We start from the raw sequence: 27,131 nt of genomic DNA on the forward strand, positions 1-27,131 counted from the left end.
TTGGCCATTTCCTTGCCAAAAAAAACTAGATCTGTTTTCTGTGTTTGAATGCAATAACAGCAGGAATTGCATGGCTCTTTGTTTGGGTGATAGTAGTCATATACTTTTCTAATTTTAAAATACTTAATTAATAGGGAGTGAAGTGAATGGCAGTGCACTAACAAGTGGTTTCAGCCTTTCAGATTATGTTAGCATTGCAGCAGTAAACACATGCATCAAACAGCTGTGTTTAGGAATAGACATACTGGGAAAAGGTGTTCCTGTAACGCATCACTGCTTTTTACTTCCTACATCCAGAAACAGTTCATGATTTTAATCATGAGTTTATGATTATGAAATCATGTCTCTGCAAACATATGGATCTGTCAGCTGAACACAGAAAAAGTGGATCTTTGAGGATGTATATGATCTATATTCAGACATCCTAATTTCACTTGCTCGGACAACTCAATGCTTGTAGCAATATGCAGCATTGGCTGACATTTCTCTGAAATAAACCCAGCCTCATTTGTGAAATCTAGTGCGGAGCAGAGAAAGCGATGGCTTTGTAACAACCTTTCTGGATACATAGACTCTTTTGCTTTTTTTTTCAAGGCATCGTGACACATCCTGGGTTTTCGTTAGAGGTAAACATCCACAGCAACACAAGAGACGGTGACTGAAATGAGCAGCTCAACAAACCGTTACAAATACCAACAAGGGCTCTTGCTTATTCACTTCCCCAGATCAGTGTGTGTAGAGAGAGACAAGTGTGTGTCAGTGGGGGGGTGCCTGTGGTCTCTGACACTGCTGGGAACCGTCTGTAGTTTTTGACAAGTGTGTAGTGCGTTTGTGTGTGTGCACGGTTAAGATCCTTCTCATCTCATTTACCCCTGGAATGAGATGAATAACCAACCCCTTCTCTTCTCCCACCCCGCCCGCCTCGCTGTTATGAATTGCCAGGCTGATATCTCACTCTCCGGAGGTGCTGGAGGGCAATGGGAGCTGACAACACAATGGCATTGTCTCTGCCGATGTGGAGCCAAAGTCTTATGGGAAACCCCCCCAACCAGCCTCTCTGACTGTCTCTGAAAAAGTGGGCAGAGTGCGTTTGGGCTAGTCTTTGGGGTAAATAGTGCCTGTGTGTGAGATTTGAACATTTGTGCGCATTGGAGTGGTGCTACAGAGCAGTGCAGTGTGTCATTGAGGTGAGAGGAGGTTGAGAGGAGAAGGAGGAGAGAGCTGTGCCAACACACTGAGAGGCCACTCAATTATTTAGTGTGAGTGGCTGCGTTCAAAGCCAGCTCCTGCCGATCCGCCACCTTCACAGCTAATCTGCTGCTGCTGTTTTGATCCAGTGGTCTTAAAAAGTACACAAATATCACTCATGTTCTTATTATTGTTGACAACAACGATGAGGAAGATGTTAAAAAAAAATTCTGATTATACACGATATTTTGCTTTCTCCCCTCTCGCCTATTACGGCTGTGGATATAAAAGATATCGGAGCATTTCTTTGAAAGTCGCCTACAACTCCACTTGGTTTCCTCTTCTGGCTATTCACCCATTCATCCCCATGTTCAGACAGTGACCTCTGTCTTGCTGTTGGTGGGTAGTCCCTTGTGCTTGGGGTGCACGTGCGGCGAGTGGCCATAGCCCAGAGGCTGCGAGAAGAGCTCGGGCAGCGTCTCGATGCTGAACTGCCTCTTGTTGGAGTAGGCCTGGCGCCGGCTGTTCTGCTGGTGCAGCGACTGGTGCTGCTGCTGCTGGATGGGGTGGTGCAGCTGCTGCTGCTGGATGGGGTGGTGCAGCTGCTGCTGTTGCTGCTGGATAGGGTGGTGCTGCTGCTGTTGCTGCTGGATAGGGTGGTGGTGCTGCTGCTGCTGTTGCTGCTGGATGGGGTGGTGCTGCTGCCCCTGGAGGACCATGTGGGTGGCCACCGGGTGCTGGATGTGGCTCTTACTGGGGTCCCATGCTTTGAAGGCCGAGCTGGAGGTGAGCGGGTGGGTGTTGGTCTTGGAGATCTTAGGCTTGGGGATCTGGGAGGTGTTGATGGTAATCGCAAGTGGCGCATGGATGTCGGGTGGCGGAAGGAAGGGCTTGTCCTTGGGGTGGAAGTTGATTGGCTGGAAAGTAGGAGGGGACTGGCGGTGGGTGTAATCTACCATTGGGTAGCTCTTGTAGTAGTCTCTTGCAGCCGTGTCTGGATGACGGAAAGGACAGTAGAGAAGGGAAACAAAGGGGACATAGTTACATTATTATAATGAAAAGTTAAGACAGTTAGTGATAAAAGCAATATATTTTCATATATATATATATATATATATATATATATATATATATATTTATATATATATATATATATATATATATATATATACACACACAGTATATACATATACATATACATATATCTACTTGTGGCTAATTTAACAGTTAACTAGCTTTGTTTTTTTGTGTGTGTGGCATTAATCACATTGAGACATTCTGACATTCATATTCAGACAGTAAATTCCTGACTGTGAATTCCATCAGACAGCTCATCTGTAGTCACACACAAACACGATATCGCAACATATACTGTATATGCACGCACAAATTCCAGGCAAATCTGTCAGATCGGTCAGGTAAGCACGTAAGAAATAAGCCAAGGCAAAGAAGATGAATCCAACTGATCTTTCCCAGGTTCGGTCTCAATTTCTAACATTTTACATGGGCTTGGGCCGGGCTCGGGCTTGCACTCCGGGTTGCGCGGTAAATGAGCGGTCAGGTGATGCATTCCGATTAGCGCAAAAATGGATGCTGAAGAGGTGAAACGGAGGATGGCCTCTGGAGGACTTATTTTATTTCTTTGTTCTAACTTCCAAGTGGCCTATAGCCTATGTAAGTCATGAATAAATGATGTAAAAAAAAAAGTATAAATGACTAATTCTTGACCAAAGGCAAAAGAGCTGTGTGCGTGCACACATTTGAATAATGTCGGGCTGTAAACGGCTTCAGGCTTTTAAAAAACTGTCAATCAAAATGTACTTGTCGGGCTCGGGCAGAATTCTGTCGGGCTCGGGCCTTGTCAGGCCTAACTTTTAAGGCCTGATTACAGCTCTAGTGCACAGTATGTGTGTGTCTATGAAGATGTGAGTGTTTGTTCCATATTTATGTATTTGAGCTTTGAACTGTCTACGCACTGATCATGGAGTTAAAAATATCAACAGCATCAGAGTGAAACAAAAAGAGGGAAAAAGAGACTGAGAATCAAGAAACTAGCAGACAAAACTGCGAAAAAGGGAGATTTGTTGGTAGTAAAAATAGAGTGGGTTTAGCACGTCGACTCAGATTAGTGTGAGCTCCCTGAGTGGAACTCCACTCTGGTGTTCGGTCATCAAACCGAACACCATTGGTATCTTTCAATATCTAAACATCTGTCTCTTTCATAACATAACAGGACGCAGCTGCTATCAGCTTGTAATACATGTTTAATACAAAGTACATCTGTGTGTGTTTTTTTTTTTTTATCTGTTTGTGTGCCTGTGTGTCTAATCTTATCATTATTACAGTCCAGACAGGAATATAATAATAAGATTATGTCAACAGTCTGGTCAGAAGATGTATGATGTAAGTTTTATTTGTTGTAATGAATGTCAATGAATGTGGCTGGGTGTTAATTCATGTGTGTGAAAAAAAAGTATAAATATATATATATATATATATATATATATATATATATATATATATATATATATATATATATATATACACACACACACACACACACACACACACACATATATATATATACAGTATATCTCTCGCTGGGAACGTAGCTAAATAGCTGAACTTACCAATTTTTTAAAGCACCTGACATTTTGAAAAATGTTGTTATTTCAAGGCACATATGTGCAACTTCATTATGTGGGGCAAAATGTTGCCAATTCTCCAAATTGATACAGTAAAAATGCTTGATTGTGATTCTGTATACAGTCTGGGTTGCCCTTAATTGAGCTCAAAGCTCTGAATTAGCTGCCACTAAGACAGACCAACAACAGTGCAAAATCTCGATGAGAAGAGCAGACTTAGAAATGTAAATAGCAATGTCTGGAAAATAATTTAAATCAAATGATTAGTTTAACTTTTTTGAGAACTGGGCCGATAGAGCAACTGACCGATTGTAATTACTGGCCCAACGTACCTTTTTACTGGCCGTGATGACACGGTAAAAAAGTCCCACCCACAAATGCATGGGTCTGACTGACCGGGAGTGAGAGATGCTTTGCTGAAGCCACGGCGCAACACACAATGTTGGAGATCTTTTATGTTATTATGAAAAATACAGAGTACAAAGTTTAGCAGAGGCCTGTTTTCCAACTGTAGCCATTGCTGTCGATTTATTTCTAATAATTTATTCCAGCCAAGATGACCGAGAATATTTTCCTATACAGTATTTGTATTTTCCGAACACCTCGAGGAGTACTCTCACATTCACACGTCAAGAAAACTGTCCAGTGCAATCACAGTCTGCTAATTTCTTATTGAACACTTTAAATTCATTGTGTAACTCCAGGGCACTTTAACAGCAGCTGTTGAGGAAGGAGACAGAGTCACCAGTAATCATTCAGTAATTCAGACCAAGCTGGTCCAGAGATTTATACACAAGCCTGCTTTTCTCAATGTACCATTGAATGTACCAGTGTACTCCCAACCCGTTCTCACTCCCAACTCTTAAAATACTGATGCAAAAATCACCCTTTAGCGTGTATGGAACGCACCGGGCAGAGCAGCAGCTCAAACGCAGCACTGTAAGATGGCGTAGTATTAAGCGCGGCAATGGTAGCGGGTAGTATGAAAGAGCGAAAATCCGTGTAGGGAGGTAGGTTGGGGTGGTGGATGGGTCAAACAACACAGGACTTTCACTCAGGAGACCAGGGTTTGTGTCCAGTTCTTGTCCCGTGTGTCACTGAAATGTAACTTTTCCTAAACCTGTCCCGTTCTTGTGCCGCATGTCAGTTAGACGTACGTCCCGACCCAGAGCGTCAAAAAGTGACGCCAAGACCTTTGACCAAGTGCGTCTAAATATGACGCTAAAGGAGACTTTTTGCGTCAATAATAAACGCCAAAGGCACCTGACCAAGCGTCGCTTTTTGACGCGATGGGAGTGAGAATGTGTTGCTACTCCACGGTGTGTCACTACACTGTGACATCACTGTTGGGTGTGGTTACAGGTGCAGCACCTAAACCAAACACAGCAGTGATGCTGATGTGAAACTTTTAACTTTTAACCAGAAAGGGGAATACACTGCTCTACAGCCAGGTGTTAGATTACTCTTTAAACTGAGAAGCCACAACAAGTAGTTAACCCTGCAGACAGCATGTCCTGCAGACTTGTGTGGTCTAAAGTATGGAGTGTGGTCTTTGACCTACTCTATCTGTTGAGTGTCCTGAGATAACTTCTGTTATGATTTGACACTAAAAATAAAACTGAATTGAATTGTGAGAGAAAGAACAGTTAAATGAATCACTTTAACTGTTAAAACAACAGATATTTCAGAGGTATATGTTTTCTTTAGAAGGAAATAAAGTCTCACAATAGTGATGTCTAAGAATGAGGCGAAAAAGAAACTGCTTTGCTTTCATTTACATTTTGCAAGATATGGAAGAACGTGTTGAGGATTAGAGTACATTTGTGTCTGTGGGTTCCAATATTTACGTACATTGCGTTTGCAACTGTATGTGTGCCAGGCATTGTGCAACAAAGAACACATTTACATAAAGGGAATAAGCCGCTTGATGAGTATGTCTCTGCAGTAAACTGCGTTTTGGCAGCTTTTACCTGCCTGTTCGTCACAATGACGTGAAGACACTCATTTGACGTCACCAGTACTTGCTACAAATGCTGGTTTAATATGCAGAGTGCTGCACAAGCCCTGTCTTTTAAATGCATGTAGATATGTTTTTTGCAGTCTTATTGTTTTTTTTTTCAGTTTTTGTACCATGTATTGATTGTGTACATTGTGTCTCTCCTTTTGGTGTAATATACAGCAGCTGAAGCTACAGCAGCAGAATTGGAGAGAGAATTGGTTCAAATCTGGGACGGCACAGACACAATGAATTAAACACCACCTTCTTTCCTTCAACAACCGCTGTTGCTGTCCATTTAAGTGTTTCCACACATGTTGCCAGCAGGAGGAATCTGTGACAGTATTGTGTGCCTTCCTTTCCATCTGCCCATTCTTTTACTCTCTTTTTCACTCTCTCCCTCTTTCTCTCTCTCTCATTTTCCAATCTTTCCATCTGTATTTTATTTATTGCGTACTCTTTAACAACATCAGCCTCTGCTATCTATCCAGCAGCAGCCTAAAGCAAGGCCTCTGGGCCATATCTGGGCAACCGCATTGTAACTGCAGAAGTTGGGCCCTGCAAAGGAGTTTGACAACATACTGTACTAGGGCTGGGTTTCATTCAAAAACGTTTGATACCAGTACAGATGCCAATACTGTAACTTCGAACAAAAAGAAATTACAACATTACACATTACGGTACAAATCTTTTAATTTATTTTTCAGCTCCTACTACGTGAGCCCCTTCTCTGTAACGTAGAGTTTTTCCTGCGTGTCTCTACGACATGTAATGTTAGACAGCCAATCACCAGCATTATTAGATCTTGGTAGAAACAGGCTGCATGCCTATTGGCTCACTGACGCTAATGAGATTTGCTCCTTAGTTTTTGCAATTTGTTATTGAATAATGAGGCATTTTTTTGATACTCGATACTAAGGAGGCAATTCGGTCGGTGCCTAAAAAGAATTGAATTTGGTACCATGTCCTACAACTCTGTCACTCTGTCGGGGTTCTTATTCGAAATAATGAGTGGGGCGTTTTTTTAGCCTCAACTTCACAATAACTTTCCTGAACTTTTTATGAACTTTCAAGGTGATTGTTGTCCTTTTCTGACTTTACTAAGTAATTGTTGACTTTAAATACAGTACATACTGTATGTTATATAAATGATATCTGCATCCTAAGCCTCTTAAACTCTCTACTTTGCTTTCATATCTTTTCTTTTTCCACGTTTTCCATGACTGCAAGAGTGTCCTGTAACTGCTTGTTCAACACTTCATTGTCTTACACAGATTGGGAATTTTTTCCCCCCCCAGATGCCCTGCTCTTATAGCTGCATCTCTACCTCAAATAGAAATCTGTTATGCCATTTGCACCACCTAATGCACATTTCAATTTAATTCAGACTGACATATTTGGCACTTAACTTTGGGCTCTCCTTTCCACCTCGTGCATTTTTTTTCAATAATGTTTTTTCTCATCATTGCTTGTAAAGGAACTATATCCTGAAGTGCAATACATAAAAAAAAATGTTTTTAACCAGTAGAGTTCCTTCAACTTCAAAGCTGTCTTTTGGGGAATTGAGATCACTCCAGTTCATGTAGTGATAAAAAAAATCTCAATATGTATTTTACCAATTATGTGAACTGAAGTGCACATTAAATGCTAAATGCAGCAAACACACTGCAAAAATATCTAATAATTTAATCTTCTCGTAGTGAGTCTTAGTTTTTTTTTTCAAATGACAATGTACTGTGTTTGTTTACGTAACTCTTAAAATTAATTAAAAATGGCTCCAATATTTAAAAGAAAAGATCTATCAAAAATATCTTTTTCAAAAACAGCTCAGGCTGTTGGATTATTAGACTTTAATTAAAGACTTCAGGCAGTCTTCGCCCAGAACGTGGAGTCCTGGCAAACAGTCTTTCACACCCTCTTCGAGAATATCCCTCCACCTTCTGTCTTATGTCTTTTCTCTTTCCTGGCAACCTGACGCTCACCTGGATGGATATCTATGGATCACACATAAAGTCTTTGTTAATATTTATAACTGCTTCCTCAAGACCAACCCAGAGCATCTAAATGTTAACATGTAAGTTTATCTCTCTCCTCTTCTCGCTTCATTCTGTCGCCGTCCTCTCACCCTCTAACCTTTCACATCTTTATCCAACATTTTCTCAGCCAGTCCACCTATCCTCCTTTAATTAAGATAGATATATCAGAGCTGACTGAGCCAAGGTCCTGCTGCTTCACCTGGCAAAGGTTTGCTGTCAGAGAGTCCCGAACCTCTCTGACCTGTTATGAACCTTCTTCTTTTCTATCATTTCCCCCTTTTGTGCTTACTGCTTGTCTTTTCTCAAGTTTCATCTCGTGTGTCTTTTCTTCAACGAGAGAGTTCAGAAAAACAACCGTGCGCTGTAAACAGCTGCATGAAGTCCCAATGTGTTTATAAAGATTTCAAAGCAGCTTGGTCTAGACCCCTGCTGTTTCAGCTGGCAAATGGTCAGCTATCCCACCCAGACTGGTGTGTGTCCTAGCCATGACTTTGTCCACACAGCCAGGATCTCTGGACCGTTGCCTTGTTTATTGCCCAGTGAGAGAACTGATAAGCATGTGTGAAAAGATGATTGGACTGTATGTTCATTTATGTTTCTTTCTTTGTGAGTGCATAACAGGTAATAGGACACAAAGAGTACAAATAGTGATTAAAAAAACAAAGCTAAAACTGGTAGTATATCAAACACAATTGGACAAAATAAATGCTTTGTAAACATCTACAATATTAGTGCACTAACCATACTTAAAATGTGTTTAGTTTCCTTGATAGAGACCTGTTACATTATGATAGAATTTTTAGCCATCTTTACCACAGAGAGAACTGTGTTTGACTGATCTGGCTCAATTCTAGTCTTTTTCAGAGATGCCAAATAAACTCTTTAAATATTATTTATTTTGTTTTTTTTTACTCAAAGTAATTACAGAGGACGTAGCAGCGCTTATTTCAGCCCTTACTAGTGTCTGATCTTCCGCTCAGACTGCTCCAAAAAACTCCAGCACGAAGATAGGGCAGAGTGTATGTAGCCTGATAGGCAAAATTTAATGAGGTCAAAATAATACACATTTTTCTATTTGATATTGTTTTCCTGCCATTGTCATTATTTGTAGTGTGTCGTGTGCCAACTTCTATGGTGCCTACACACCTGGGTGTGTGCACGAATACAGATAGACAGAGAGAATAAAAGAAGAGAAGTTGAGAGTGTTTCACAGTGTATGCATGTTGATCAATGTGTGGAAATGCTGGATGAGTGTGCGTGTTGTTATACATGTGTTGTGTTAGCTGTTAGGGGCATCATTAAGAGCATGTGCCAGAGGATCAGTGGCAGAATGCACGACACACCTAAACTGTACTGGAACCGAAGAACAAATACAGAGAAGTGTGTGTGTGTGTGTGTGTGTGTGTGTGTGTTAGAGAGAGACAAACACAGTAGATACCAAACAGAAATACACAAAGAGGAGCGGTTCATCATCTGTGTGACATCAAACAGAGACAGAACTGAACACCTCGACATCGAGAGAGAGGTGAGAAAGAGAAAGGAGCACTGCGCCTCAATGTGTGAGAGGGATTTGTTATTTTGAGGTAGTTTTTTAGTGAAATGTGGCTGACTTCTCACACTCATCACTGAGTGGTTGGGGGGTTGCTGCTGCTTCTGTTTCTCACTGACTGAGCAGAATAGTGAGATGAGATGTTCTCTTTCCTGCTCTCCACACTCACTTTGCTGGCCTTTCCCTTCTTACTGTCTTATCTGATTAGACGGTACACAATTGTTGTGAACAAGAAAGAAAAAGATTTTGATGAAGAGAAAAAGAAAGAGGTACATTCTGTTGAATAAAGACAGTGAACAGCCTGCTGAACCAAAACAACTCACGTAAGTTAGTTCTGTCTAGCCTTTCCTGTTTAAAAGGTGACACATCATATCATCGCTGTCGTGCACAAACCTCATATCTCCATATTTTGTCTTTTTTTTTTTTTTACATGAATAGAGGTAGGTCCTAAATCTGTAGGTTTTACAAATAGGCATCTGAGGTAAATAGCTCAATAAAATGTTTTCAAGCCTTTATTTTATTTCCCTGAAACGCAATGGTTTTGGACATACAAGGTTTTTTTTTCCCGACAGTGACATTATGTGAACAGGTAACTCATGCTTTAAGGCTTGTAACACAAGCAGCATATGGTTAGCTAACTATGCTATTACATATGTTACCTTGCAGGTTATGTTAGAAAAAAAGGTCCTGTTGACAACTACAGTTAACTCACCCACTGGGCTGTTACTTTTTGTTTACCACGGTCTGAAATCAAGAATCAATTGTTTAAAAAAGGATCAGTTAATCTGCCACCGTTATGACTGTAAGCTGAGTTATTTGCTGTACGAGAATGGAAAAGCTTGACAAATGTTACAAACTGTCAAACTGTCGTTCCTCATCGTCGTCACCACGTCCTAATCTGTCTGCAGTGATCAGATGATAGATGGTAGATGGTATGGGTGTGTGTGCCTGTGTACATGTTTACGCTTATGACCCTTATATGCGCCTGTGCAGTAGAAAGAAGTATGTCTGTGTGTGTGGTGGTAAGGACATGAGTGTGAGTGTGTTTCTGAGAGAGAGAGAGAGAGAGAGAGAGAGAGAGAGAGAGAGAGGGGCCAGAGGGCAAGCTTAAGGCTTCAAACTGCTTCTGTCCAGACTACTGTCACTCACCGCCCACTAATGCCTAACTAATGCCGGGTGTGTGCTTCAAATTCAAAGAGGACTTAATTGGCATGGAAGTTTAAATAACAATGTTGCCAAAGCGTCAAAATACAATTTGTCCAAATATTTGGACAGAACACTATCCTCTCTATTAAATTGTGAACCAGTTGAGTTACCAGTCCTGCACAAGTTACAGTATGTTACCATCAGCAGTGAATTTAAGCCATCATCATATTTTTTTTTTTTTACTATTAACAGAAAGGCAAGCTGTCAATAACTGTCAGCCTCACAGTATAGGTAGATGACTAACTCGTCTATAACAAATAACAACTGTGTTTTTTTCCTTGGTTGTAAGGCAGCAATGATCCTAATGTCTTCTTTGTTCAATACAAGACTTCCCCAGTTCCATAAAGCATTATAAACCAGAGTATTGACTCAGTTAGAAGTAAACTGCATTAAAAAATATACACACATATTGTCATGTATAAACATACATGTCACACAGTACATTTAGTTAATTGAAGTCTATTGGTTTATGTGGTCCATTGGTTTAGGTGCAAAAAGGCACAGCTGTTATAAATCCACATCTAGCTGCTAATCCCCTGATCAACAGTGACAGCTTTATGATGAGCCTGACTTAAGTTTCCAGTCTTGTGCTGTTCATTTCACAGAGGACAGCTTTGGTAATGGCATTTATGCAATACATCACTCTAGTTTGTGCCTGTAATGGTCAGTTTTGTGTTGCAGCATTGGTTTACGCATCATGGTGGTGAAGAACTTAATTGATTTTAATGTTTTTAAATATGGGATCCCACTAACATATGGACCAAACAAAATGAGATATTGAAATCAGGGTGTGGAGTTGTCTTGAGTGGCCTAACACAGTCATAATATTTACATCATGGCTGCTGTGAATATAATGTGGAGAACAGCACTCAAACATGAGTCACGAGTCAACATAATTGGATGAGAGTCAGACTCATAAATAAAATCCTTATCCTAATTAGTGCTTGCTCTCCCTTAACCACTTCCCCACTCAGTGTGTGCATTAATATGGGGGACAGTTTGTTTTTTTCATCATCACTGACCTATATGACCTACATTAAGCCTGTGCTCTGTTTCCATCTTGTTATGTAGTAAGTGCTATGCAAACGTGAATAGACATGGCTGTGAAGGGGTTTGTCTCCATGTAGTCCGTGCGTGTGTGTAATCCTACTCACCCACGGCCTTGAGCGAGGTGTACTTGTTGAAGCCTATTCCCAGGTTGTTGTGAGGGTGAGACAAGGCCATGGCTGGACCCAGGGGAGACAAGGCTGCGTTGTTCAAATGGTTATGATCTGCCGGAGAGAGAGAATGTTTCTATTTAAATGTTGTGCACATAACAAAAATACATTTCTGAAGTGTCAGCCAAAGGAAATACAAATGAGTATACTGTATGTTTCCATCAACTAGTGTTGTGAGAATATTCTCAAGAGGGAGTACCAATATCACACAATTAACTCTGGTACATCATGGCTTTTTAGGACTGATTCCGACTTAAGATGAGATTCAGACTCATTCTCTTTTTCTTTAAACGCAGTGTTTGTACACACAGTATCCAGAATGTGACGTATGAAGCTACTTAAATGCTTTTTTGGGAGAATGGATGTAATGATTAGCTGACGTTGGATAACCATTTGCTTTTCCATCAGCCCTAATTACATGCAGTAGTCAGTGGTGGAGGAAGTAATGAATCTCAGTACTTAAGTAAAAGTACAAATAACCAGAGATATATTTACTTTAGTAAAAGTAGAAGTACAACAATGACAACCCTACATAACTAAAATGAAAAAGTACCTGATTATAGATTATAGAAAGTAAAAGTCAAAAGTATGCATATTGACTGTACTTAAGTGAAGTACAGATACGTGAAAAATGTACCTAAGTACAGTAAAGAAGTATTTGTACTTCGTTACATTCCACCACTGGCAGTACTAGGGCTGCACGATATGACTTAAAATCAAAATTACAATTAATTGCACATTTTACCTCGATAAACGATAATTACATTTTTTTGTGATTCGAGGACGGACACTGCGTTTTTTAATTTTTTTGTATAAAGTTTAAAAAAAAACATATTTTGATTGATAAAAATGTAAATAGGCTATACAATTTATTTCTTAACTGCTAATTAACTTGTTAGTTCTAACTTTGAACCAGCATGTTGCGTTTTAAGCTCCTCTTGTTTCTGCCTGTGGAGAGCTACGTGACACATGAAACTATATTGATGAGCGCCGGCGAGTCAAATCGGCCGTCCGAGAGTATACCAGGCAGACACACAGCTGGCAACCTGCAGGTGGAGGCGCTGGAGACAGGCTCGGGCATACATGCCGCTGGCCACTGTGGACATGTGTCAGTCCAGCAAGCGGTTTCAGTAAAGTGGCAGCATGTGTCCGACAATGCACAGAACAGCAACACCGGTACAAGCCTACAGCTGTCCGCGGACACGGAGTGCGGAAAGTGTGTCAGAGCCTCCAGGACGGGTGAACTGAGACTCTGTTTCCTGATTGTCGGTCAACGGTTAATGACCGGTTAACATTTAATTTAATTGTGCTTTCTTTTGGAAGGCTGGCTGCCAAAAATCGCCACTTACTAGCTTATTAATTAGCCTGAGTTAAACGCTAGCTATCAGGAAACAGAAGGTAGTGGCTGGTGTCTGGTGTGTGCGCGCCAATGTTTGTTTGTGTGTATGCGTGTCGGCCCGCCCCCGCATTTGGCAACTGGTGAGTGTTAATTTCAGACCCTGGACACACGGTAGAATGTTTTTAAGGAGAAAGAAGGCCTATCAACAGAAATAACTTAACGAAATGATCGTCATGGGAAAAATACGTCGATAACAGCTTCAGAATGGACCTTTTTCACAGCAGACATTTTGACTTTGACAGCTGAAATTGATAACCTTAACGATGGCTCAATTCCATCAAGTGTCCCAGTAAGCTATTTCAGTGAGTCAGCATGTACAATACCAGGGTCTCTCCTAAGTGGAAGGCAGCCATCATTAATGGTTTTGAATACACCTGTGCTTTTCCTACTATGACATGTCAACATGTCTGGCAAGTGTCAATGTCGATACATTTTTGATTAATCGTCCTATTACATACACAATGTTTCTGCCTAAAATATATTTATAAAGCCTTTAGATGTGTAGATTGCCCAGGACAGAGACTTAATACACACATTTACAAATCTACAATGTAAACACATTACGCATATGTCTCCTGACTTTTTTTGTGAGGAACTATTGCTGCGTTCCAGACACTATTTTTAGCTCGTAAGTCACGACTCACGACTTGGTAGCGTTCCAGGCAAAGTCACCACAAACCCTTCTAGCTAGCGTTAGCTAGTGTTAGCTAGCGGCTACCTAACGTTGACGTTAGCTAGCGCTAGCTGATATTAGCGATTTCTAGTCGGCGACATATTTTGGGCTTCATTTAATAAACATAACCTGTAGTAGTACACAATCGTATGTGTATTGTTTTGATTACAATGTGCAGAATTACTTTACGTTCCCTATTTATGTATATTTATTTTTATTTCTCACTGTTAATCCCCGGCGTCTGTACAGCATCAACAGGGGTCGCCATTGTTGTTCATGTGTGTTTGAAGTAAAAACTGTAACTGGGAGTACAACGATCGAACGTTCACGGGTAGTCAGTTACGGGTTTGACTGCCGTTCAAGGGCACTTTCATGGGTAGAAGGTTGTGAAAACACGCCTTACGGGTTGCCTGGAACACAACATATGACATTAGGAGTCTCAGAGTTTGATTTTGTAAAAACTTTGCAGTATTACATTATTGCACAAAACAAGAAGTGTGAGGTAGTACATCATGTCTTAAATTGACTCATCCTTAATATTAGTGTTATATATTTTTGTTATTGATTTAATTCATATTTATGTTTATTAAGGGGAATTTGTTCACTTAGCAGAATCCCCATTGCTCACATTCTTTGAGAGCTTCCTTTAAAGCAGAGCCTTTTTACATCAAAGACATGGAACCATATGCTATAAGTGGTCAATTTCTCGACATAAGCATCTCTGACTGATTTATTTTTTGTGGCAAAGCTGAATGTCGAGTTTTCCAAGTGATTTATGCTATTATTTGTATGCTTTGCTGCACTATGGCTCTGGATTTGATCATCTGTTAATATCCTGGCAATTCTAGTAATTCTGCTATTGATCATGAAAACCCTTTGTGTTTGTAAATGACACTTGTAATGTATTGACAATTTCATGAGCGATACTGACGAAGCTGGGTGCAAAAAGTCGTTTGCTTTCAACAATGATATGACCTGCACTGCGAAAACACCCAGTTTAAAATTACACCCAAATTACAATGTGTGATGTGAAAGGTGTTGATTGCAGTAATGAATCCAGAGATAATTATCACCTGGCTTTGAAGTTCATGTCAGCTACGGAGCTTTTTTGCTGCCTTTCAGCTCATTGTTTTGGTTTTAAAACTTTACTGTTCAGTCTCACTGCTCTCATCAACCTTGTTTCTAGCAGCAAAAATCTTTAAAACCCCTACTGTATGACAACAGACAGACAAAGTTGGCAACTAGCTGATGAACATAGTGGATTATTTAGTAGCTAAAGTAGCCCAGTGTTTTTTATTAGGAGTTGGTGGAGACCAAAACAGAGATAAGAGGAGAGTGAATATTGGACTTACATTGGACAACTGTGGCTACAAAAATGGCTACAGTCCAAGTCTAAAACTTCAACTGCTTCCCACAGGGATAGAAGCGCACACACACACACACACACACACACACACACACACACACACACACAAACAAACTTGACACTCGCGTCCACCAGCTCCATGATGACTGAGGCGCATCAGTGGGAATGAAGCAACGGGGAAATAGGACAGCGAGGCGGAGAGAGTGGAGAAACCAAGAGAGCGAGGGATGCAACACCAGCGCTGAGTGATTGAATTAGAAATAGATCTTCACTTCCCCGTGTAATTGATATGCAGTGATGACACGCTGTGTGTGGCGCAGAATGCAGGGAGGCACAACTCTGTGTTGTAATTTTATGCGTGTGTGGCTGCGTATGTGTGTGTATAAAAAGAGGGTTGTTATTGTCTTATGTAAACCACTGGAGCCACTCTCCTCACTCATTCATCTACCAACACTGCACAAATAGAAATTTAAAGGGGCTGTACTCGAAATACTAAAAGAAAACAGCGGGCTGTGATTGCCTCCACACAGCTCTCACATACCGGTCCTCATTACGTGAAATACCTACGTTTTTTCACGGTCACATGCACTTACATGCAGGTGCCCAGACCGGCTACTAAAACAAAGAACAGAGAAGTTCTGATTACGTAAAATACACACAGAGGAAATGTGGCTTTATTCTCTGCTCAGGATGCCATTAATCCAATATATCTTTACATAGCAAATATTTGTTTACTGCTTTATTAATGTGCGTAATGTCAAGGGCAGCCCCTTTATAGGTGCATGGTCAGAGTTGAACCCGGGTCCGCTGCGTTGAGGAGTAAACCTCTATATATGGGCGCCCACTCTACCAACTGAGCTATCCGGGTGATGAAGTAGGCTATTTTGAGTGATTACTTAATAACATTTGAAACAATAGTGTTTGCTCTTTAAGTGTCCTACATTCAACTCAAGCGTTCTTCTAGTGAGCCAACAACTGTGGAAATAATGAGACGGACAGAGAGAGAGAGAGAGAGAGAGAGAGAGAGGAACAGAAAGATAGAGAGAGAGTTGAAGGCAGAGACAGACAGGGGGAAAACAAATCAACTAATTGATGGAAAGATCCCTGGCCGGTCTCCAGTTTGACCACAGGGCTGTTCCTGACCACCAGGGAGAGAGAGAGAGAGAGAGAGAGAGAGAGAGAGAGAGAGGCATGCTACTAAATAATATGCTAATAGGGTATGGGGTGGGATAAGGAAAAATGGCTGGTGTGGGTCATTTGTTAGTTTTGTAAAGATGGAAACTGCTGAATGTCTCAAACTGTTTCCCAGTTCCTCTATTTTAAAAGTTTTAAAAGTTATATGAACATGACTAAGAGTGAAAAGTGAAAGGGCTATTTCTCCAATAAAGGTACAAACGGGTATAAGAGTTCAGAAAAAAAACTGGTGTTCCCATTAGGTCTGGATAAAAAAGAATCAACTCATTGTTCTAACACAAAACATTATTCCTCTCACACACAAAACACAACAAATATCACACGCAGAAATACCATTATACACAGGGGTGCCAAAGTTAGGACAATTCCATGGGCCCATGACTGACAGGGGCCCCAAAAAATAGGTAAAAACTAATATAAAATTATTAAACCATCATCATTCAGTATATATATTTAAAATATAATAATACAATTAATGATCTCTTTGTTTTTACTTGTTTTTGGCAGTAAAAGTTAAATATCCCCATTGACCAAAAAGTAAACATCCATATTGACCGACCACCTCCCTGTATCTGCATGAAATGGTTTGGTCCTGCCTTAGAGCACTCAGTGACGGTGTTTAGTTGCAGTCAGTAGATGCGCCAGAACTACAGTGACCACAATGTTACTAAGTAACGTTAAATCAAAATCTGGTTTTCAAAAAAGGAAAGAGAGAAAAGAGAGAGAGGAAAGACAAAGGAAAGGGTGTCAAACTGTAACCCAGTTTTTCACCACGAAAGGTGGGTAGCCTTTAGTCTGTGAGTGGTATTAACCTGTTGGCTTAATGTCCATAGTGAAATAAGCTAGCTAGCTACAGACTAGTGTTAGCCTACATTTAATCACCATGCAGGGAAACGTTTAGCAAGATATTCATATTAAATCATTGTCCCTGCCCCTTTTAGCAGACTTAACAACAGATGAGTCAGCAGAGCAGCAAACTGTAGCAGCTTGCAGTGTTTCTATCACAGAAATAGACTGCGGTCAAGCTTTCCGTCCGTCACTCGTATCTCCCTGGTCAAACCAGCTGCCCCTTAGAATTGGAGACAGACACCGGCAGAGCAGAGCGAAGTCTCGGTGACCAGAGCAGACGTAGTAACGTCTCTTGCGAAACAATGTCTGATCATTTTAATGAAATGAGCTGGTTTGACCACTAGACCAGAACACAGGACCTCCCCCTGTATTTACTTTCTTGCTCCCGCCCCTAGACATATCCGACCAATACGAGGGCTGGACGTTCTTGCCTGATTTGTAATGACGCATTTTGGTACGCTTGGATTTTTCCAGGTGTGAAACCAAACCAAACCAAACCGACCGAGGGCAAATCGCTCCAAGTTTACTAAATCACCAACTGAGTCGGACCAAAGCAAACAAACTACAGGTGTGAAAACGCCCTAAGAAGCTCCATAGAGCTGAGAGTAACTGCAGAGCTGAGTCAGAATTATCGGTAGGGTTGTCCCTACAACACCTTTCACATTAGACATAATGCATTGTTACTATGAAAATGTTGATAACTTCAACTTTACTGTTCCGGGAATGAACATGAAAACCTCACTCAGGGCTGTCAAATATTTTTCTGCACATGATTTGGGAACTGAACATGGGATACCAAAGTGTCATCTTTTTGCAACTGAATTGCATTTCTATATAGAATATATTTTCATTTGAAGATATCATGATCATTTTATGAGATGTCAGGTCACCAGGCTGTTTTTATGTGTAATTCAGGAGGGATCCCGCCTAAGTCACTTTGCTACTATTTATGCGATCATATTATAAGAGCAAGAAAGAGAGAGAGAGAGCAGATTGAAAGGGAATATATTCTTCTCTGTATTTTGTATTCTTGAATAAATTCTCTCTGAATGTCCTACATTTTCTCTGTGTATGTATGTATGTGTGTGTGTTTGTGAGGGTGTGTGTGTGTGTGTGTGTGTGTGTGTGCACTTTCTTTGATGTACTATAGTATGGAGGCCTCAGAGGAGAAGCACTCATAAGAATTAAGAGAAGCAGAGATGGAAATGAGGACTTACAGCATATGGAATTAAATCACACAATGTTTGTGAGAATAGGGAATGTTTTAGTGCATATATTTGAAGGTAGTGTGAGACCTGCACGGCTTGTACGTCCACTACTTCTGTGTGAGCAGCATATATATATATATATACTTTGTTTTGCATGTGCATGCTTTCCTACCAGCATGCATTTGTTTTTGTTTGTATGTGTGCGCTCGCAAGCATACTGTGTGTGTGTGTGTGTGTGTGTGTATGTGTGTGTGCAGGCAGCACCAGAGCACTGCTGGGTGATGTCCTAATTCAGCAGGGCTCAACATCAAAGAGGCAGGCTGCTGCAAGAGCTTCAGCTATCCTTACTCTGACATGACTACTGTGACACACACAGAGAGAGCGAAATGGATGGAAAGAAGAGAGGAAAATAGATGCAAAGAAGAGAGAGTGACATGGGTAGCATAGAGGGAGAAAGAGAGGAGACTCCCGTGTTATTTAATGCATTGTGCACAAAACTAGCAGGGAGGGAGTTTGAGTCCTGCTAGCCATGCAGGCTAAAATGTGTGCACTTCTGGACCTGTAGGGCATACTGGATGAACAGCCAAGTGGCGTAAATGTCACATCATTGCATTTCAAGTGTATGAGAAAAAGACAGAACAAGGACTGAGAGGGCAGGACTACGGTGGCCTACAGGGGCCAACGCCCTGCAACTTAAGAAAACACATGCAAATAGACAAAACACAAGCAAATTAAGAAAACATCTTCATTAATTTGACAACACATGCCCAGCATTCAGCAAACGCGCTGCAAATACACACAACACAACCAAATACATAAACGCGCTGCAAATATGAAACCATGCAAAAAGAAAAGCACACAAACCCAGAAAACAAATGCAACAAAAAAACGCAGCATCCAGATTACACAACGGAAGTCCTCCAGACCTCTAGAGGGAGCAGCTAGTGGAACAGCTGGATTTTCGAACCCCACGGGGAGAGAGAGAGAGAGAGAGAGAGAGAGAGAGAGAGAGAGAGAAACTGCATAGACTGTAAATATTAAGTCTATGTTTGAGATATGTTTTCTCTGGTTTGGTGGGTGTGTCTCGGCTCAGGTCACAGGTGATACTCAATCAGCAGAGACATCTGTAAACTCGTGGTAATAAAACATTTAAAACTGCATCAGTGTTTAACGTTGACGTTTGTTTAGGCCATATTACATGAGAGGGTTTACTGTAATTTCGAGGTCCGAAAGGCGCATTACTGAAGTGTAGGCCTCCTCAAGTGTAATATTGTGATTATACAACAACGGTTACCAACTAAATAAGTGATCAATCTGTATTCATATTGTGGAGCAATTCGCTCTTGAAATACAAAAACCAGACAGGATTTCTAGTCCCTCCCTGTTTAGTAAACCAGCCAATTTACCGTGTCATTTATCAATCTGAATAAATCCTGTTCGCACATATAAAAACAAAACTGCTCTGCTAACTCCAACGTGTTGTAAGTAAGACATCTGCTGAAAAAGTTATTGTATTCATTAGCATGATTGCCGTACTGTTGAGTTCACAAACATCCAACACACCAAAGTACAAAGACATAGCGGACCAGACTCAAGCTTTTATTTTGAAAAGCCGAAGCTCGGGGACGGCACCAGCTGGGAGGGCACGAGACGGGAGCATAGACTGTATATTATTAATATATTATCTTATTAATAATAATAATAATAATATGAATTTAATACACAGTCTATGGAGTTCTCCAGGCTGCAGCCATACCCGACTCTAATAAAAAGGCAGAGCGCTCTCTCCCCGTGGGGTCGAAAATCCAGCTGTTCAACTAGCTGCTCCCTCTAGCGGTCTGGAGAACTTCCGTTGTGTAATCTGGATGCTGCGTTTTTTTGTTGCATTTGTTTTCTGGGTTTGTGTGCTTTTCTTTTTGCATGGTTTCATATTTGCAGCGCGTTTATGTATTTGGTTGTGTTGTGTGTATTTGCAGCGCGTTTGCTGAATGCTGGGCATGTGTTGTCAAATTAATGAAGATGTTTTCTTAATTTGCTTGTGTTTTGTCTATTTGCGTGTGTTTTCTTAAGTTGCAGGGCGTTGGCCCCTGTCGGCCACCGTACAGGACAGGTCAGAGGAGGCTATGAATGAGAACTTGACTTCATAAAACATGTTGTAAAATTGTCTTTTGATTGTACTAAGGATAGCACATTTTCTATATGAGTATGTAACAAATCTAAAAATCAACAAGATATATCTTGTTTGTTTAGTTTGTACAAAAACTGTAATGACTGTGATTTTACAGGGAGTTATGTGGTGAAATATGTCTTAATATTTCATTTATTTTTATGCTTATTTAAGATTAAAGATTCATAAGTTCATACAGTATTTAGCGTACAGTCATAAGAGTGATATTGATCTTCTTGTCTAACTCTCTTGGCTAAAATGCTAAACTATTCCTTTAAATAATGTCATTTTCTCTGGTAGCTCAACATGTACATGACATGCTATTCCTACACAACGTTGCTCACAGCAGATGGGTGCATTATTGTGCACCTTAAATAATTCCACTTTCCATCGTTAACACATAGTATTTTGGAAAATGGTGTCTGTTATTTTGGGCTATGGGCAGCATCAATCTACAGCACAATTCTTTAGAAGCTTTAACTGCATCAAATACGCATGTATTTCCATTTCTCAGCCAGCCTAGCGACTTTAGTCAGCGTGTGACTATTTCACAAGGCACTGACATCAATAGTAACACAGCTTACTATGTTCTTGGGATTTTATAGTATAAATATATATATATATATATTTTTAAAACTTTAATCTTTATTTGATTTTTGTGCATATAACTAAACATATTTTGTTCAATCGTGATTTTTTACAAGCATACCTATAAAAGGAAATAGCAACAGTCATACTAAAGAAAACAATGACAAAACAGTCATACTACAGATGTCCGCCATCAAATAAGTACAAATCCAGTATCTTGAAATTCATACATCAGTTCAGGTCATAAACTATTTACACTGCCATAAATCATCTATTCCCTCACTCTTAACTGGTAAGTATTTGTGAAATCTCTTCTATAATTTCTAACCATTGTTTTATAGTAGGGGGTTCAGTATTGTGCCAGTTTCTTGTAATTGCTTTTTTGTGGAGTTTTATAATATGTAATCATTTTATTTGTCACTATTTTATTACTAAGATGCTACAAAATGTAAAGAAAATGAAACCTTAACCAGGAACAAGTTTGGTAACTGCTTTGCATGTTAACACTTTCAGTGAGTGGCATGTGTGTGACATATGGGCCTCCCTCATTAAGTTCTTTCTCAGTGTGCTAGAAAAAAAATACACGCAAACATTCGTTTGAAGTGTTGTGTGGTATATCGTGCTGTAGTCCCTCTAAATCACGCACACAACACATCCGCAGAGTATGAGCAGATGCTGCTTAGCTGAGCTCTGTTCTTGTCCTCTCCCTTCCTTCCTCCTGTTGTCTCTTCATGTGTCTTTTTTTATCTCTCCCTCTCTGTATCACCTAACTTTCCTCTGTTACATGTCCTGTCATATGCCTCTTCCTGCTCATGTAACTGTATTTTCGTCTTCCCCTCTCTTCATCCTCCTTCCTTTCTCACTCGCCTGCTTCCTCCTGTAACTGTTCTTATCTTACTTTTTTATTCTGCAGGCCATCTGTTGGCTTGACAATGAAGCAATGTGTGGGGAGCACCCATCCACATTTATTTTTTTTAAATCCTCTACCTCAACTTTTATTATAATGGATAGACGTGCAGATGAGCATGAAAACTGTTGTTTTAGAATCTGTGGTGTGCTTGTACTGCATTTCTCAGAAATCACCTAAGACACTGGCGTTTTTATTGTTTCTGGATTACATTTACAGTAACATGCAGTGATGTAATTAAATGTGCCTTGTTGGCTGTCTTGGCAAGTGGCAAAACTGCTTGAATTTTTAACTTTGCATTGACAACTAGCACATAAAGACAGTGATGAAATGACTAGGAGATGTTGCACCCATTGCCTGCCCACTTATTCCATGCTTCTCGCCTACTTCCTTTCTTTAGTCTCGCTCTTGTCTGTGTTAAATGCAGTAAGTGGAGTCATTTCAGTACACTGATTCCAAAGAGGAAGTCTCTCTGTCATCCCTCCCTTCTTCTTCTTCCCTCTCACACACTCCACTTGCAGGGTAAACAAGGGCTCATCCCAGGATAACACCATTATTTTCTGCCTTCAGCCCACACATTGGATGCATTGAACTTTGACCGTCTGTCTGATCAGCACTTTACGTAATTCAGTGGACCACTATACACCTACACACACAGAAACACACAGGGACTGGCTTAATATAAGTCACGTAAACTACTTAAACAAGAACGTAACGTGACTTTACAGACATCACTGCGTCACTGAATAAGGTCCGCAAAACTCGGTTAATTTCAAAAAGTGAGTTATGTTATGTTTAGTCTATATCCTTGATGCTCCGGTGCCACAGGAAATTCCGCCGTATGCATGCATTTTCCATTTCCTTCTGCTTTCTTTGTGTTGTAATTTTAAACTCTGGTGGATTTATGAGGACTACGGTTAACTACTCCTCAGATCTCTGCAGGGTAAATCCAGACAGCTAGCTAGACTATCTGTCCAATCTGAGTTTTCTCTCGCCTGACTATTTTACAGCGGCTCTGGCTTAGCGGAGTAGCTAGTGGAGTAGCCAGACCCTCCTCCGCTCCGCAGTGTGTGGATGGTCTGGCAAAGCGGGACTATGTTATGTTATGGTTTCACATGGGACACGAACCCCGGTCTCTTGAGGAAAAAAAACGTGTGTTTGTTTGACCCATTCATCACCACAACCTGCCTCCTTACGCAGAATTTGGTGCTCTTGTACTTTGTCATCTCGCTACTGCCTTTGCTTTGGCTATAATAGCTACAGCCAACATAACAACAGGAGATCGCCGCAAAACAAGAAACGTAATTATTAGTCGTTGCACAATCGACCTATACAGTTGTTTTCTGGGTGAGAAAGGTCTTATGCTGAAGTTGTATTGAGAGATCATGAAGCCATTTGATAACAGTCAACATGCTGCATAATCTACTTCTATTATTAATCTATAAAGAAATGCTTAAACCTGCATTGGTTGATGCTTTTGGACACTTGGGAGCAGCCCAACAAACTGTAAAGCTTAATATCTATATATATAAAATTAGATGATAACATGTTAGCAAACAGTTCCCTATTAACACATCCAGTAGACATGTATCAACATTAGCAGATATTTGGAGTCATATTTCTGGACACCTGATGGATGTAAGCCCAATATTCACTCTTGTAGCTCTGTTTTGATCCCCACCAGCTGCTGAGGGAAATATCTGGCTCTGTAGCAGCTAAATGCTCCACTTTGTTCATCAGCTAGTCACTGACGTTGTCTGTTAGCTGTCTGGGCTGGTAGTGTACAGTGGGTTTATCTGAGTGTTTTTACTGAAAACAGCTGCCTGCTGCGGCTGGAAACAAGGATTAATAACAGCGGTGAGACTAAACCAAAAAAAGAAGCAAAAAATGTTCCACTGAGCTGAGTGAAACTGTAGAGGTGTAAAATGCAGAGAGTTAAATACAATTAGAGCCCGATCGTTAATAATATCGTCATTTTCCAAACTATCGGTATCTGCATTTATAATGGCCGATAAATGAATATTTAAAAAATAAAATAAAAATGGACGAAACACCCTTCAACCATGTTCTGAGTGTTGGCGTTGCGTAGTCAACATGCATGTTTAACCCTTTAAGTTTCATATCTTAAGTTTGTATTTTATTTATCAGAACTTTAATATATTTTGATGTTCCTTTGTTCTGTTGTGACAATAAAACAAACAAGTTTATTTTTAAACTGCATTATTATTATTATTAATATTATTTTTGTGAGGACTCATAAATAACTACAAATAACTAATGTTAGGGAAATCTGTTTTTTTTAAATATATATCGGCCGATATATTGGAATATCTGATTTCTTTTTATCGGTCAGGCTCTAAATACAATTGTCTGTCATTTGATCCATTGTTAATATAAACATATTGATTAGCGCAGCTTTAACTAAATGTTTTACTGTGCAAGAAGGAATAAAGTTAGATAAGTTCAATAGATGACTGTAGTCCATGTACAAGTTGTTGATGATATGTCACAAAAATGGGAGTGAAAGAAAGGAGTAAAAGCTGATGAAGGGGAATGACAGGGGAGAGGGAGTGAGAGATGAACAGATGGGAGAAAGATACAACAGAGACAAAGAGGAAGGACAAGAGCTGAGAATGTCCCTCTTGGATTTCATCTTTCCCAAAATGTAGAGCATCTGTTTTCAGCACCATGGACAGAACCATCAATGTCCCACTGAGATCTCAACTGTTTCTTTTCAGCACCATGGACAGCGCCATAAGCCTCAATACCACACTACATCTAACCCAGCATTCCTTTGACTTTACTGGACAGTATTGACGGTAAATAGTAGGGTTGGACGGTATCCAAATTTTGATAGCGTCAAACCTCCTCCCTATTTTACCGCGGTATACGGTAGTACCGTGAGTAATTAAAAATGATGACGTAAGGCTCAGACGGCGTCACCAAACTGTTGGCTTGTGCACCGTTCAGAAACTGAATACCAAACACTAATACGGAAACAATAATAACATAACAACAACTTACAAAAAACTACTTGTGCAGCGCGTGGACAAACTGCTGCCGGTTGGCGAGGAAAATCCTGTCTGCCTCCACAGCCAGCGCCCGATAGTCTCTGGAGGAAGAGAGGGGGGAGCAGGCCGCAAGAAAATGTGGGTGAAGAGGAATGAGGGATCCGCCGCGCCCAGCACAGCCAGCATCCTCTCCATGAACTCGGACGGCTTGCTGTCACCAAGGCCGTTCAGGGACAGCAGGCGGTCTGCTTTCTCCAGCTCCGACAGTTCAAAGAGTTCCAACAGGAATGTTTTGAGTGTGTCGTACTTGCCGTTAGCCGGAGGAGCCTCTAACAGCGCCATAGCCCTCGCTGTTGTTGAGGCATCTAAGGCCGATACCACGTGGAAATACTTTGTAACGTCCTGTGTTATTCCTCTCAGCTGGAACTGGGCCTCGATGTGCTGAAACCACGGCCGTGGGTTGTGCTGCCAAAAGTCCGGTAACTTGGTGGTGGCCGCGTAGATAGCACCAACATTAGCCGCGCTGCTAGCAGCGGCCGGCGCCGCCGCAGCAACAGCATTTTCACCAGCGTCGTTGTTTGACATAATTCAGCCGTTAACCCGGAACTCGTATATCATCAACACCTCTCCCTTAAAGGTACAGTACCTTGGTGAATGTCTCTTTCAGTCTTACTTGTGGGTCACCACAATTTAATATTTAATCCTTGTCTTCTATATAAGTGCATTGCATTTTTTTTAATGACGGTATTGAAACTGATACCGTTGCTATTTTTAGACCCAGCGGTATACCGTATTACCGCCCAACCCTAGTAAATAGCGACACAAAACATGGAGAGAAGCTGCTATTACATTGTAATCTACCCTCTCTATGATCCTAATCTGATTTCATGGTCTTTTTCTGCATCCTTTATTCCCTCCCATAGCGCTCCATTTTCTTGCTTCTGTCTTTTCCCCCTTTTATTACAGCGCACTAGATCCTCCTTGTTGATCTAAATTTCATATATCCAGTCTGGCTTGTCTGGTTAACCTGTCAGGCATAATTTAAAAAAAAACGGGCAGATACAGGAGAATATGAAGTTGTTTAACACACACACACACACACACACACACCCCTCTGTAGCTGTATTCATAATGTGTGTCTGTGTGATAATTAGTACTTGTCGGTGTATGCGTGCATGAGGGTGTATGCATTCTTTTGTGCTTGCATGTGTGTGTTATGTAACAGTGAAGCAAACAGTGTGAATCTCTTTATTCCATTATTTATTTTTCATTATCTACAAAGAGCTTCTTTAACTCTGACAGGCGTCTGAAGTCCCACCGGCTCCCCTCAAAGTCACCATGACTCATTCTCTCTCTCTCTCTCTCTCTCTCTCTCTCTCTCTCTCTCTCTCTCTCTCTCTCTAATTGTTCTTCAAGGAACAACAAAGCAAACCCCTGGCCACCACTTCTTAACTTCTGAGGATTCAATTATTCAAAAGAGGTAATTGTACTGCACAGTCATCTAAAACTCACTCGCTAACCCACAGACACGTTTCTGTGTGTATTATTGTTTCTCTTTTCGTATGTCTGTATCTTTCAGCAATCTTGTGACCTGTTCAAATTTACTCTGTGTGTGTGTTTGTGTGTATTGCATAATCATCTCCAGTTTCCTCTAACAGCTGCAGAAATTTGGAGAGGTGAAGAAATCCTCGTTATGCAACAGTACTCAATTTGGGTCTCATACATTTAGCTAATTTGCCTGAATTAATCTTTCATGAAAATATTTCACATCAATTGCTTCAGACTCTTGATCACAGTTTCGTGCACAACAGAGGTCAAATGAAAGTAATTTGTATCTCTTGGCTAATTGATGACAGATGAAACAATCAGAAACCTTTATCACTCTCCTGCGCCTTCAAATGACCTTGGTGACAGCGATAAATTACATGTGTG

The 27,131-nt window shown here is 40.6% G+C and overlaps 1 protein-coding gene across 1 annotated transcript in view; it reads right to left on the reverse strand.

The window, feature by feature from the left end:
- Positions 1-929: 929 nt before the first annotated feature.
- The window catches only part of LOC144530742 (protein shisa-8), a 131,878-nt gene continuing 105,676 nt past the window's right edge, over positions 930-27,131 (reverse strand). The window contains exons 5-7 of the mRNA XM_078270450.1: positions 11,775-11,891; positions 1,845-2,182; positions 930-1,730 (exon numbers count right to left, since the gene is read on the reverse strand). Coding sequence (XP_078126576.1) covers positions 1,560-1,730; positions 1,845-2,182; positions 11,775-11,891 — 626 coding nt within the window. The 3' untranslated portion in view covers positions 930-1,559. The remainder of the gene's footprint in view (positions 1,731-1,844; positions 2,183-11,774; positions 11,892-27,131) is intronic.

Source organism: Sander vitreus, chromosome 15, assembly GCF_031162955.1.
Source record: "Sander vitreus isolate 19-12246 chromosome 15, sanVit1, whole genome shotgun sequence".
Classification (NCBI taxonomy): Eukaryota; Metazoa; Chordata; class Actinopteri; order Perciformes; family Percidae; genus Sander; species Sander vitreus.